This window comes from Akebia trifoliata, chromosome 5, assembly GCF_017979445.1.
Source record: "Akebia trifoliata isolate Shusen 1 chromosome 5, ASM1797944v1, whole genome shotgun sequence".
In the NCBI taxonomy this organism is placed as follows: Eukaryota; Viridiplantae; Streptophyta; class Magnoliopsida; order Ranunculales; family Lardizabalaceae; genus Akebia; species Akebia trifoliata.
This window is the reverse complement of record NC_141379.1, coordinates 7,211,036-7,226,650: the sequence shown is the minus strand read 5'-3', so window position 1 is coordinate 7,226,650 and position 15,615 is coordinate 7,211,036. Positions and strand designations below refer to the sequence as shown.

At 35.0% G+C, this 15,615-nt stretch overlaps 1 protein-coding gene across 6 annotated transcripts; it reads right to left on the bottom strand.

Annotated features, from left to right (window-relative positions):
- Positions 1–2,101: 2,101 nt before the first annotated feature.
- On the bottom strand, positions 2,102–13,484 carry LOC147401342 (pentatricopeptide repeat-containing protein At1g26460, mitochondrial-like). 6 transcript variants are annotated; one of them, XR_015178441.1, is made up of 8 exons: positions 12,708–13,484; positions 6,146–6,368; positions 4,984–5,463; positions 4,065–4,271; positions 3,832–3,969; positions 3,556–3,744; positions 2,500–2,582; positions 2,102–2,353 (listed from the first exon to the last, which is right to left on the bottom strand). XR_015178441.1 is itself a non-coding variant. In XM_086442600.1 (7 exons), the coding sequence occupies exons 1-6, from the start codon at positions 13,301–13,303 to the stop codon at positions 3,559–3,561; spliced, it is 1,830 nt and encodes a 609-aa protein (XP_086298726.1). In that variant the 5' UTR covers positions 13,304–13,484; the 3' UTR covers positions 2,102–2,582; positions 3,556–3,558. The 6 variants fall into 6 exon arrangements, 3 of the variants coding, with proteins under 3 accessions (XP_086298726.1, XP_086298724.1, XP_086298725.1); XR_015178439.1 differs by having other exon boundaries at positions 2,500–2,622; positions 12,708–13,483; XR_015178440.1 differs by having other exon boundaries at positions 2,500–2,587; positions 12,708–13,483.
- Between the last annotated feature and the right edge of the window lie 2,131 nt (positions 13,485–15,615).

The window sequence follows — 15,615 nt, the reverse complement described above, 5'->3', positions numbered from 1 at the left end:
AACTAGGGTTAGAAGTTTCAAAATGAGCTGATTTTTTATGAGGATGATCTCTTCACCATAGAGATCATCCTCACAAAAAATCATCCTATTCCAAAACTTCTAACCCCATCAAAAGGGATTTACAAAAAATGTTTGGCAAACTTAAGGGCTGCCGAACCGCTCTCATATATAGATATATATTCTTCGGTTCCAAATCGGTAGGAATCGTAATTGTTAGGTTCTATCCAATGGGTGCCCATGTACCTGAAACCGATCTATTTTGTCATTTCTTTTCATAATATAGATGATTTAAGTTATTCTTTTATTTCAAAATAATGTATGTTATATAAAATTCTTTAATTTTTCATATAGATTATCGATCGAAGTTTAAAATAAGCTATCTCTTCTAAAAATTTATTATTGTTTAACTAAGATAAATTTTTATTTTAAAAAAAAAAACATTAATTTATATATTTAGTATAATGAAGTATGATTAAGTTAATTATTTTCTGGTTAATATGTTAATTTTTGAAAGAAATTTTTTTGTATAATGATTTGAAATACGTTTTCTCTCATTTGATTCTCGAGAGCAGAAATTGACGGGTACCCATGTTTTTTTATGGTTTCAATTCTATTTATTTTGGAACCGGAACCAATAAGAATCGAAATAAATATAATGGTTTTGATTCTAAGTTCCTTAGGAACAAAACCAAAACCGACCCATTGACATCCCTAACAAGATCATCTTCACCAAAAAAAAAATCAACCCATATGGAACTTCTAACCCCATTTATAAGTTGAAGAATCATGGACAGCACATTTTATGTAAACCACTTTTGATGGGAATAAAAATTTGAGAGGGGTGATTTTTGGTGAGAATGATCTCCTCATCATAAAGATGATCCTCTCAAAGAATCAGTTAATTTTAAAACTTGTAACTCATATTTTAAAAACATGTTGTCCATATAGTTGGCTGGCGATCATGTCCCTATGTATAATTTGTCCATAGAAACATCATTAATGATTTAATCAATCTAAAATCCATTAAAATAAAAAACAATTTATTGCTTACATTAGATAAAAAGTTTGCTACCACGTTATAGCTCATTAGTCTTAAGATCATGATTGTCATTCCATTAATTATTGGATTTATAGACTAAAAAAAGTGCTTCGATGCGGCAAGGAGCCAACAAGTTACAAAACAAGTTGAGAGATGTGCTTAAAAACAAATAACAAAAAATTCATCTAAAGATCCATTAATAAAGTTTGTCGGAGCCAACAAGTTACAAAACAAGTTGAGAGATGTGCTTAAAAACAAATAACAAAAAAATTATCTAAAGATCCATTAATAAAGTTTGTCGACTTAAGTAACATCAAATTTATATGGCAGGAAGTGCTCAGAGCACCCTAAAGAGAACCAAACATTGAAAAATTAAGCTTTGAAGTTTTGACTAATTTTTTATGAGGATGATCTGTATGGTGAAGAGATCATCTCACCAAAAATAAGCCCATTCCAAAAATTATAACCCTCGTTTATAAGTTGAATCATGGACCGTCCAATTTTGTAAACCACATTCATTGGAGTTAGAAATAAGAGATAATCCTCACCAAAACTTTCGAACCCATACATTGAAAAAATATTTGACACAATGTTTGGCTCTTAAAGGCCTCCAAACGCCACCCAATTTATATAACACAGATAAAACTACAAAAAACTTTTACCTTTACTTGCACATCTTCTCTTCAAGATATAGTGCGGATGCGTAAAGGGCAGCTAAAAAAGTATAGTGTGTTTAAAATGCGAGGTCAAAGCACAAGTTTGAAGATCCAGAGCTCGGTTTATTAGTGATTCCTCTCATAATCCGCGGTTTTAAAGCAGGTCTGTATACCTTACTACATGTTTGGGTTACTAAGTTCAGGACACATTGCCCTGATTCTACATGTTAGACAACCTTGGGAACGATTTCAGTTGTAAATTAAGACCACCAATTCTTCACAAATTATGGCTCGCTAGGGTAAGGAAGGATTCCTCTCACCTGTCATTCGGCGCAAATGTTTGTTTTCTATTCTCTACACATTTCCAAACAAGATTTTGAAACAAAGTACAAATTACTTTAGAAGCTGAAAGAAAATGAAATTTTTTTAATCAACCATGCCTTACTAATATCAATGATAACAAAAAGATACCGCAATAATGATAATAAAAATGTATACGATGCTAAACAACTTATTTTTGTCAGTAAAAAAAAAAGACGACAAGAAACAAATCTGTAATCCTACCCTTCTCTTCCGTAAATACCTTTCAGATATCCATGACTCAGAGATGTTGGGGATTAAACATTTCTCCGCCCCTTTAGTTTTCTACAGAAATCGCCTATAAGAATAAATGATAAAAGGAAAAAAAAGAAAGTAAATGATTACATAATATGATATAATCCTAAATTTTCTCCTCCTCTTGAACCCTCGTAATTGAGTAAAATTGGATAAATTACAATCAGAGATGATGATTTGGAGATTTACTGGTGAACAAGATGAAGACAGAAGCATTCTAGCGCAAGAGAACCAAAATGTCAGTGTTTAGAAAGCCCGGTACAACCAAGTAACTACTCTGCAATTATCCAACCGGAAAGAAGAAAAAAAAATCTGCAGTAAGACAACCAATTGTTTAGGAATGCAACTAAACTTTTCAAATGTCTTTCGAGGGATTTTTTATTTTGTAAATAAATAAAAGAAGAGAACTGCTATTCGCACCTCAACTTTTTATACTTATTACACCCCTATTTCATAAATTATTTCTCACATCCTAATTAAAGATTCAAACATTACAAAAGTTTGGCTCAACTTATTACTTCAACATTACAAAACAAAATAACACATTCAAACAACTTCAGCAGCTGTTTACAATTAGGATTAGGTCCATATAAAATCCTAAACCTAACAAATAGAAATCTGAGAGAGAGTTTCTATTGGCACCCCAACTTTTACTTATTCTCAACCATCGACTTGTTTTTTTTTTTGTTCTAATTTTAATTTGGGTGTAATAAGTACAAGTTGGGGTGCCAATAGCAACTCTCTACAGAAAGGCTTTTTTTTTTAAAAAAAAAAAAAACTGGTTGAGATGACCAAGCCAAAGCAAGTGCCACACATGTGGCACAAACAAGTAACTGAAATCATCATATCAACTTAAGTTTTGGGTTAGGATGTCTAAGATGGGATCATTAATTGCTGTCTCTGACCGTATGCAGGAGTGATTTTAAAGCATAAGCAAAAGGAGGGATGGCTAATTTCCCATCCATCAATCCCGATGAACAATGTTTTGAGGCGAACCAATGATGGGACCAAATTATTCATCAAATTGGTCTGACCACAATCCGATTTTGGTGAACCAAACACATTTAATCCATAATTTTAGAAGTGTTGTGAATTGTTCACTCAGTTCAACCTTCAAATCATTGGTTCTGTAAACATGGATGGTTCTTTAGAAGGGTACTAGTTGGATACGGTCAGACCACCAGTTGTGTCCAATTTTTAAAACACTGCCAAAGAAGGTAATCCTCTTGAGAGTTAAGACATTACCTCTCAGGGATAATTTGTGCTATAGTTGAGGTTAAATAGCATGCCCCTGCGATTCTCGGTGCCCATTCGAATCCTAAACTTTTTAGTGAGGTCCTCCACTCGGTCATCGCTCTCATAGTCGAACTCCCGAATGCATCGCCTCCTTACCTTCTTTAGCGTGTCTTTAGAGGGTTCAAATCCCGCATTCACCTGCAAGTAGTTATTCCACAAATTAATTAGTTCATGTAGCATCCATGAACTAAGCGCAATTTAGGGGTGGGAGGAACATATATGTACCATCTCATCAATCATGGAAAGAGCAGCTTTAACATCCCGGTTGATCAGATGAGCATCAACAAGCAATGAATATGACATTGCATTTGGTTTCACACCCAAACTCACTAAGTGCTCAAACACCCTTGAAGCTTCAAATGTCTGCCACAATAGAATTCTGGTTTCAGTACATAACCATATGCAATATTCAACTGTATATTGAATTGAAACTGAGAATACATTCCAAATGCCCCTACCTTCTTGACCTTCCCAAATGCATACATGAGAGCATTGTAGGAATGAATATCCGGGTTCAATCCAAATGTGCTGCTGATGGCCTCGAAAGTCTGGTAGGCTCGGTCAAGATCCCATGTGTTTGCACAACCTAATATTATACAGTTAAGAGCAGCAACAGACTTGTAAGGAGGATCTGCACGGCTCAAACTCTCCAATTGAAAATAGACCTGGGATTTTTATTTAGAACAAAGCTAGCAATAAGCCAATAAAAATGTGTGCAAATAAAGAAACAAGTATGGACTGTTCAAAGCACAACACCAATAGTATAAAGTTATAAACTACCCATGACAGCTGGTTACCATTAACATACAGTTTCCACGAGAATACTTTATTGGAACACCAGATAAATATAAATACATCAGAGTTATACAATAAAAATATGGATAATAAGATAAAAACACATTTGCTATTATAAACATTGGCCCCATTAGCATAACAAATCAAATGTATATTTACAACAGCTGCAGTGCCATTATTTCAGGCCTATCATTAAGGGCTACTATAGTTAACTGTGGCCACTCCACTAGGCCATTATTTTCTTGAACAATGGATGGCCAAAAGCAACGCTGCCTATAAACACTGTTGTTTCTCTATATAACTGCAATATAAGTATGCAAAGAATAAATTAAGATTACTCGATTGTGCATGGATTTCAAATAAATCCTTTGACACCAACTACTAAAACAGTAGGCATGACTCCATGAGGTGAACTGTCATTTTTTGTTTTTTTTCCTTTTACTCTAAATCTGAAGAAAAAAGAGGTTCCTGGTCTAGTAATAGCTTTCACAGAAGTATAGCACATACTCAAAATAAATGCCAAAAAAAATTAATAATAATAAGTTGAGATTAGAGAGGCCATCTGAGAAAGCTTAAACTTACGGAATCCAATGTTTCAAAACCATTCTTGGAGCATGCCATAACAAGTGGATATAAAGAAGTGAATGGAGAGAACAGATCTTCTGACTCGGTGGTAGAAACTCCATAAGCAGATTCAAATTCATTAAGGGTACTAAAAGCCCTCTGTAGATTCCCCAGTGATGCATGCGCACATATCTTACCAAGGTAAGATTCCGGGTTTGGAGCCCTCTTCTGACGCAATGAACGCCTCAGGATGGCCCATGATGCATCAAGAAGAGTAGGATTGTACGTTCTACCAGCAGTTCCAAGTGCTGACACAACCAATCCTTCATCGGCAGAGAGAAGGACAGGAGGCCTTGAGGTCTCACCACGAGCTATCCATTTGGCGAGGAACTCCAGGGCATAGAAAGCCAACTTGCAATTATCCTCTTGTAATGCAACATCAGCAATGTGGTTGCAAAGGTTCCAGCTTGGACACAGGGATTTGTTTTGATCCATTGTCTGATAACACAATAACGAGGAGAATGAAATGCAAAATTTACTCAACACCCCCCTCTCCCCTTAAAAAAAAACAGAAAAATCCACAGAAGGGCTGGACTATTTGCACCCACCTTTTTGCTCATCTCACCCACTAAAACATTATGTTCTAAATTACTCACCACGCCCACTTTAAAAAAAAAAAAAAGAAGACATTTTTTATTTGTTCAGTAGACTAACTTTTTTTTTTCAGTATGAAGCTACTGAAATCTTCCCTTGCAACTCAGTAGGATCCTACCGAATCCACCTGAACAGACTCGGTAGGATCCTACCGATTGGGACACTGTAGGAAAATACCGAATCTATGTTGGCGAATTCAGTATTGACCTACCGAATGAAGCTTTTTTATTTTATTTTTGCTACCGAGATTTTTGAACAACCCCTAGATTAAGAGTTGAGGTCTCCACGATCATTTCTAACCTATTTTGCAAGCTCTAAGGGTATTACTTCTTGTACCACAAAATCTTTGTAGAAATCCTAGTTGAAACTTCCATAGATGCAAAAATGATGAACGAGAGAGAGAAGAAGAAGACCAAATCACATTTGGTATGGGATGGTGGTGAAAGCAGTAAAGTGGGTGAGACAAGCAAAAAAGGTGGGTGCAAATAGCACGCCCCTTAATTAAATCAGTGCCTCCATAGCGTACCTTGCACTTTTCTATGACGGATGACAAGATATCCAATCTCCCCGCAACAACACAACTTCGCACGCAATCAGTGAACACCCTCAGCGACACCATATAACCAGATTTCAGAGTCAAATCTAAGTATTTCAAGGCAGCATCAATTTGATTCACCAAAAACAGCATGCCAATAAGCAAATCATACGATTCATCATCCGGCATAGATTCTTTTCCTGTCTGCAGCATCCTGATATCAATCAATGACAGATTCCACCATTACAAATCTAAAAAATGTGCATGCAAAATATAATATATACTACCACAGGAAAAAAAGGAGAAGGGGGGGGGGGGGGGGGGGGGGACAAAACTAATGTAATGGCACAAAAGCATTTCCACTACTTTGGGAGTAATATCAACCGGAGCAGTTCATCCAATAAGATATTGTCCAAGACTGTAACACACGTGAGTGGCATGTATAAATGTAAGACAATAAGAGTTGATGTAAAGATGATAATAGTTAGTTGCATTTGAATTCAGTGATATGTGAAAAATTATATCAGGGAGGGATAACAATTAAAGCCATCCTAACTGTATTTGCTGCAAATTTCAAAAGATTGGCTGGAAGGGAGTGTCCAGAACTGTTTAAAGGGAATTCAATACTTCAATTCCATTTAAGGGCCCTTTGGATAGATTCCTGAAACTACCTGATGCCAGGAGAAGGATAGGCTTTGCACCAAGGAGTACTAAGCAAATTTTGTTTCTGTGGTGGTGATCCTTGCATTAGTTGAACTGGTTGATATTATAACATGGGTATTTTCATCCCATGATCATACCATGCATTACAAGACCTACCAAATTTAAGCATGCCACACAAACCATTCTTGGAAATACTACCATCCAAGCTTTTTTGGACGTGAGCAGTTGGTTCTGACTACTCAGTTGTAGAAGTCAGCCTGATTATTAATCAGAAATGGAGCTACACCCTACTAACCAGACAAGGAGGTCAGCCAAACTAATCCAACCCCTTGTGTTCTTCGACTCCCTTTTTGTGGAGCAAAAAAACAAACATCTTGGTCCTGCACATGGCACCCAACCAAGAGGTCTGGGAATGATGAATTCTTTCCTATACCAACTCCTAAGGAGAATTTGGTCCTGGTAAGCATGCAATGAATGTTAAATAATCTGAAAGGCGACGGACTAGGCAAAGTAAACATGATGTAATCCTAAATTAAATCAGACTCAGTTATCACATCAGAGGCCAATTTCCCTGTGGGCAGAACCGAGGGCTTTCATATGTAAAAGCAAAACACCAAATAGTCTAAGAAGCTAAGTAAAAAGTATCGCCACACATCCTAATATCTTTACCATGGATTTTAATGATTTTCTATAGAAAATGACTTCTGAAAAAGGGATGTTCAAATTCATGTTCCATAAACTAATTAACTTAATCTACATAACCATTGTTTGATACTAAAATCTACTTTTATAAGCTATGGTCTATAGAAATGCCTGTTTTTTTTTACCATTCATATATTTCCTTCCTTTTGTTTGATAGGTAAAAGAATTTATTAAAAGAGAAAGGAGATGGAGAAAACCTACTCATAGAACCGGAGAAAAACAGGAAAATTACCCACTCACAGTCAAACCAATTCCAACCTGAACAGAAAATCTTCAAGAAAGAGCCCTTTTAAAATCCTTAAACAATTTGGAAGGAAAGAAAACCACGAATACTAATGAAAACCTTTTGACAGGAGTGCTCCTACTTTCCAAACATTTGAAAAGTCTACTATTCATCTCTGTCCAGATTCCCCAACACATGTAAAAAGGGGTAAGTGATAAGGTCCCAATTATTCGATTTTGGGACCGTAATTACACTAAGATTATCATCGTTTAAATGCTAGTTCCTTTAAATAATAATGAATTATATTAAAATCCCAAATTAATGTAGCTAATGAAAATTTGTTACTAATTTCAGGTGAAAATGGTACATTCAGAAACCAACAAAATATGTAACAACTACTGTTACAACGTGCGAGCAAAAATGAAGCAACCAACCAAAGCTGAGCTGAAAAGGGTGCCACGTCACCGCGCCGCGGCTAGACATGGGTGCTCCACGGTGATCTCGAGGAATTCTTCCTCGAGATTTGCACAAGATGTTCTAGACACTTCGGTGGTTGTAACAAAATGGGTCTTTCGAAGCAAATCATCCGAAAAATCAACCCAATGACCCGATTACGAATGCTATAAATTGGAGGGTTGATTTTAGAGAATGGGGCCTTCTCTTCTTCTATAATTTTTCATTCTCTCTGTAATTCTCTATAGTTTTCTTCTTTGAGAGAGCTTTTGATTGTAGTGAGAACAACAAGGGTGATTTCATCCTTTAGTTCTTATTGTAACTCTTCTGGAGAACCATTCAAGAAGGAATCAAGTTGCATCTTTATTTTACATCATCTTCTTCATCTGTCATTTTTTATATGTTCTTATTTTTACAACTATGAACCCTGCAATGAGTGGCTAGACTCTCCTTAGAGAAGTCAAGAATGCCATAGCAAATTCATCCCTCTAATGTAGCTTTAATTCTTACTTTGCTTACATGTTAATTATTCTGAAAACTCTCCTCTGATTAAGGTAATCTAGCTTATATTTCTGATTCAACTTTGATAGCCATTACTTAGATAAGTTCAAGAACGGCTATGCTCTGTGAAGAATCAAAATATAAGTTAGACAATTTCAATCAGATTAGGATTTTCATGAATAACTTTTGGTTACTTTCGTTGATTTAATTGCTCCACCTTCCGATCCATGAGCAATGACTTGCTCCATGGATTGAGTTATTCTTAGAACTAATCTATATTATGGATGATTTGCAAAGGTTTGATTGACTTCTCTAAGCCTTCTCTCTCAGATTTTCAATCTCTATTTTCTGTTTTAATTTCAATTTCAAGTTGATTTCCATTTTAGTTTCTGCTACAACTCTGTTTTGTTTTTAAAACTAATTTGTTTTTGTTTTTAAAGTCTGTTTTGGTTTTAATCCAAATGAACTTTTGAATCTCAACTGTCACTGTGGAACGAATTCGACTTACCCAAAGTCTATATCTCTATCTTTTAATCTCTATTTTACATAGCAAGTTTTTGCAACGATCAGTAAGATTCCACAAAATCACTTCTCTAGCAATAAAGGCCTTGATCCATAGATATTGGAATAACGAAGACATTGATATGGGAAAGCACCACTAAGTATCGAAAAGTGATAGAAAATAAGCCAAAAGCCCTGGAAGAAAAAATTAAAATGAATTAACAAATGGCTATGATATGATCTGAAGTTAAAAGCTTAGACAAGACCGCAATCCAAACCCCCCCCCCCCCCCCAAAAAAAAAAAAAAAAAAAAAAACAAAACAAAACAAAACAAAACAAAACAAAAAAACAAAAAACAGGGACTTGTAAGGGACCCCTGGCCCCATATTGCAGACGAGGGAAAAAATGAAACAGGATCTGAATCAAAATCAGAAGAAAATGAATTAATAGAGAAACTATCATCTCGACTATAAGCCCACACCCTTTTATCCTCATCATAAAGAGGGAACAAGGAATAAAAGATATATGTGGATGAGAGAAGCAACTTCTTGGCTCTCTCAATCATCAAAACTACTTCTTGACGTCCGACTGTGCACGTCCTTGAATCATAAAGTTAGGTATTGGCAACTTGTTCTTTGATGGCATTGAGAATAAACCGAGAAATTGTATTTGAAGAGTGGTTGCACCACACACCAAGGATTCTCCCTAAAACACATTCTATTCCATCTTCCCACCATAGTCACAAAGTTGGGAGTATGAGTTCAAAATGATGAGGGAAAACTTCAAAGAAATGGGGGGCAAAAAACAGAAAAAATAAAGAAAGAAATGGAAAAAAATGTGTATAGACATTTACTCTAAGTCTTCAATATGTTTTTTAGCACCCAAAAAAAAAAAAACGCTGTTGAATATCTATGCATGAGTAACATGTTTTCACACATAATCATACATGCTAAAAAAAATTTAATCATCAACATTCTTTTATTCAAAATAATATCTTATTGAAAAAAATTAAAAATCATACATCAAGATATTATCATCAAATCCCATATAATACGAAATCATATGTTATGTATCAAATCTCACATTAAATAACTTTCGTGAACCAAATTACAAACAATCATAAGGCCACAAAAATTAACCAAAAGCACATAAAAAAGTGTTCAAAGTTTTTTTTTTTTTTTTGAAAAAAAACATGTTTAAAACATGACTTTTCAGGAAAAAAAAAAAAACAATTATGGTTTTTAAACAATTAACACAAGACTTTTTTTTTTTAAAAATGATGTTTTTTTGTGACTACACTTCCTACCGTAAAAGCTGTCCTCGTACAAAATTCCAGGATGATTTTAGAAACGCTCTTCCTTACACTACACCAAAAAGGTCCCTCCTCCTCACTCTTCCAACCAAAATCATTATCTTCGTATTTAGTCTTACTAGCCCTTTTTCACAGATTCTCATGCTCAATTACAAGATCCCCATGACCATTTCCCCAACAAAAAAGAGTTCACAAGTCTAAATCACTAGATATATAAATCCCATTTCTTTTTAACCTACCAACAAGATTCAACTTAACTAATTGGAATTTGTGATTCACATTCTTATCATTCCATAAGAAATCCTTGATGAGCTATTCCAAATGCAATTCCACACTCTCAGGCATAGAAAACAAGAAAAGGAAATAGATCAGGATGCTAGCTAAAGTGCTCTTAACTAAGATTCATTCAATCTTTTTCCCACACTTTCACAGGGGTCCCAAATATACTTGAGTCCTTGTTAGTTACCCCGAGGGAAAAACCAAAGTAAAACAAAGGAAATGAGCCCAACTAACAGCTTAAACACTCTGCAAGAATTTGAAGACTAGAAATCGAACCGACTCCAAACACCTTAACATTGCTAAGATTGATGAGCAAATCCGAAACCACAGTTGTTTTCTTTATCTGCTAAGATTGATGAGCAAATCAGAAACCATAGTTGGGAGAATCAGAAACCTAAAGGAGGTGTGGGGTCATCTTGTTCCTTCAAAGGTTGCTTTCTTTATCTGGACAGGGGTTAGAGGTAGAATTCTCCCAATGGACAATGTGAGGAAACAGGGCATCATCACAGTTAACTTCTGGAGCTTATGTAAGGCAGATGGCGAATCAGTGATCATGTTCTCCTTCATTTCGCGGTGTCTTCGGTGTTGTGGTCTTTTTTCTTCTCTTTGTCCAGGTTTCACTGTGCCTCCCTAGTTCGTTGTGGGAAGTTTTTGAAAGCTGGGTTGAGTTAGGGGGTTGCTCTTTCGCCTTCAAGAGAAAATTATGGAGTTTGGTCCCTTTTGTTGTTTGTTGGGGGGTGTGGAAGGAAAGGAATTCTAAGGTGTTCGAAGACAAGGAGACAGATGTGTATGAGCTTTTATTAGACCTTCTTGGCATTCTGTTTCTTTGGAGTACGGTCTTCTCTGAAGCTAAAGGGGTCTTGTTTGAGAATTTTCTGGGCAAATGGGATTGGGTTTGTAATCGCAAAGGGAATCCTTAATCTTCACTTCTTTTTCGCTTTTCCTTTTTCCTTTTTCAGCTTATAGCTACGTTTTGGGCAGGTCATCTATACCTCGCCCTTTTTAATAAATTTGTTCCACTTATCAAAAAAATAAATAACAATGTAAAAAATTCAACAGGGATACTCTTGTAGGTATTGTACAAAAAGTGAAATTGACTTTAAGTACCAAGATAGAAGAAGATAAGTGGTTGTTATCTTTGCTCTAACACAAAAGGGTTGAAGTAAATTGTAAGGAAGAAATTCTTCCATTGTTGGGATTGAGCCATCATTGCCACCACACTGCAACCAGTTTAATGATCTAATGTGGCCCAATCGCAGAATTGCTATACTAGCTACTGAAAATTATAAGGGGTTACCCATCAGCATTGATGTTCCTTTTTCACATATTTCCAAATACATTATTACCATCTAACTGAGGTTATCATACATTGTAGCCACCTACCTGGTCAGCTTGGCAGGAACCGAGATTAGTGTTTCAGAGGGTCCCATACACTAATATCACCTACTCGCCAAACATGCATTGAGGCATGTGTCAAGCTAAGGACACCTGGCAGGGTTTCCTTTGTCGCCTCCAAACATAAGTCTTATTTAATCCCCTTTGGAGAAATTGCAAAGCAGGTTAGTATATTGAAGAGGCAATGAAACGAAATGGAGTTCTTAGGTCCAAAAAGTTGGAATTGTTACAAAAAGACCATTTAGTAGGTGTTGGCGGGATTATGCCTGTCGATATTAATTTCCTATCATCTATAATAATCACTTTCAAAATCACCCATTTCTAATGATTAATTTAAAAATGTTACTAAGATGCTTGAGAATCATCATTAGTTATAACTTCCCAGATATTGAGTTCGACTTCGTGAATCCTTTTTCGCCCATTCTTAAATTATCATCAAAAAAAAATTTAACACAAAAAACAATTAATTAAATTTCTACATATACTAAAACTTTAAAAATTATATTTTTTTTAACGTCACTCACCGTTCAAGTAATTTCTCTGCAGCTTCGGTCTCCCTCTCCTGATACATTGCCTTCAATACCAGATTAAATGATGCAGTGTTCGGCATAATCTCATAATTTTCCATATCTGCCACCAGATCCAGAAGTTGACCCGCCGAAACTCCGCTCATCAAATTCGCCCTCAAATAGTGATTGTAAAGGTTCACATCAGGCTTGTTCGGCTTCCCATTCCTATCGAGACACCTAATCCAGAACTCGAACAACTGCTTCAAATCGGCCCATCTCTGTGAAGTCATCCAATCGGCGAAAACATTCATGAGGGCAGAAACATCGAGTGTTCGCGACAAAGCTTGGATCCTAGTTGATGGAGTCTGTTGGAGAAACCCTAACGGAACGAGGGATTGAGCTTGAATTGGATTAGGATTAGGGTTTCTCCAATTCTCTTGGTAGAGTGGACTCCCAGAAGAGGGATTTGGAGGCAATGGAGTCGAAGAAGAGGATTGTAATGGTTCTGCAAGTTGGGGTTCTTGAGAGAGAAATCTGAAGGTGGAGATCGTTCTGAAGGAATTAGGGCTTAGGGTTTTTAAAAAGGTCTGTGTTTTGGTTATGATCGCCATTTTGGTTGAATTTGTTTATCTGTGAGTGAATCTGTTACAGAGCTTTCATGGAGATTGAAGAGAGGATAAATGGAGGTTTAGAATTAGGGTTTTGAACCTCAATTTTGTAGACTGGAGTTGGAATTTGGAGTGGTTATTAGTTTAGGGTTTTTTTTAATGTTTTGGATTTGGATTTTGGAAACCTTTTTTGCTTTTCTAGATCTTATTTGGTGAGGTTACGAAACCAGTTCAACCATGGGTAATTTGGTCATTTCACATTTCATGAAAAGAATACGTGGCATATTTAGATGAGTGAACGACTTGATTAGAAGCCCGATGTGTTTTAAACTCCAACTATTAAACGTGCCACGTAGACATCCTACGTTTTTATAGGAACAGAGACACCGTATTGGATCCTGAGTCCTAAAGTACTCAATTACATCGATTCCAACTTGAATGAATAACATAAATCTTCTATCTTCTTTACAATGAGGTTCGACACTATAATTTGTAATGTCGAAAATGTCCCTAATTTTATATTTAAATTTAATACTATCATGGATATTTTCGTCAAGAATCAATAAAACAATCTATCATGTTATTTAGTTTTCTAAAATTATAAAAAATATCCTTATATTATGTTTTATTTTCAAAATATTCTAGATTAATTTTTTAAATTACAAATCCTTTTTATGCAATTATACATGCCACCTATTAGTTCTTATTATAATTGAGAGATGGCCGAAAATGTGTTTGTTAACATCAGAATTTGGAAATTATCATCACCCTTGTGGGCCTTTCCTGTTTAGGGGTCGGTGTAACCCGGTTAATGTTTTTTTATTTAAACATTGTATTTAACATCGTTTCACACATTGTTGATGTGGATGTGCGTATATAATCATAAATGCTTTTCATCGAGATATTAGTGGGAAGTAATTATGGTTTTGTGCACACCAATGTGTGAAATGATGTTAATTTCAATGTTACTCCATTAAGACTCTACATTTAATTCACTATTATTAAGGTTATTTTCATAATAAAAAATTTATATAAGAAAAAAATACAATAAATTCAATCACAGGATCTTCTATTTTACACAAATGATGAGTTATTTGGTTTGCGAAATTACTTGTTTGATTTTAGCAATAACATCTATGGTTTTAAAACTTGGTATCTCTTCTCCTCTGGTCTCACCCCATCTGGTACCGAGTTATGAATAAGAACGATTAGAAGATACCTAATCACAATATCATATTTTCTATTTACATAATAAATATTTAAATTATAAAAGATTAATTATTTTAATCAAAAAATACAAAAATTGGTGGCCTTGGTCAAGTTTTATTGACTTGGTTGATATTTTCAAAATATTGCCCGAGTGATTTCGATCTAGATTTGAAACCATGATTAAAACCCAAGTTAGGAGTAGGGTTGTCAATGGGTGGGTTTGGGCCAGACTAGGTTGAGTCCTAACACAACCCTAAAGGGGTGGGTTCTACCTAATTGGGCCTAAGTCAACCAAGCCCTAATCCAACCTTAACAAAAATATCGAATTCACCATATTTAATAATAAATAGTAACTTTTAAAAGAAATATTTGTGTGCGTGTGAAAAGATTATCCTATCAAATTAGATATTGATATCTATTATAATGAGAGAAGGGGCCCAAAATTATTTAACTCGACTCCTCTTTTGCGAGCTCAATATGAAGGCCCTACCCATGTTTATTTATTTTGTGTGTGTTGTTTGAGATTATTCAATTATCTTGATCTCTAAATTAGAATGGTTGAATTGATCAGATTTTAATGGTATAAATCTGAAATTAGATACCCAAATTTCTCTAATGGTAAAGAACGGTGAGAAATATTGACAAAAATCCTTATTAATTAAAAATCCACAAATCCATGTTAGCTTCTTAAACTACAAAAATGCCTTTAATTAAAACTTGTTATAAAATAGTTATAGAATTACATAAATATGAATTTTTATAATTAATATTTTTAATTATAAAAGTATCCCTAAAATGATCTATTGATGCATTTCAAATAATCTATCTATAATATTATTATTTAAAATATTAAAAAAAAATTAAATTCATTTGACAAATACACAAATATGTAATGGCAAGAGCTTACGATTTTGTCCGATCTTTACTTAACATCACATGCAAAGCATGTGTAGTGAAGCATTTTCGACTAGAGGTTGAAGGGCATTTAGGATATATTTCAATGGTGCTATGAATCTTGAGTGGAGGTGTGAATTTCTCCATTAAAACTATATACAGCTAAGGAGTGATCAAAGTAAGGTAACAGTGTGGCGATCACTATTAATTAT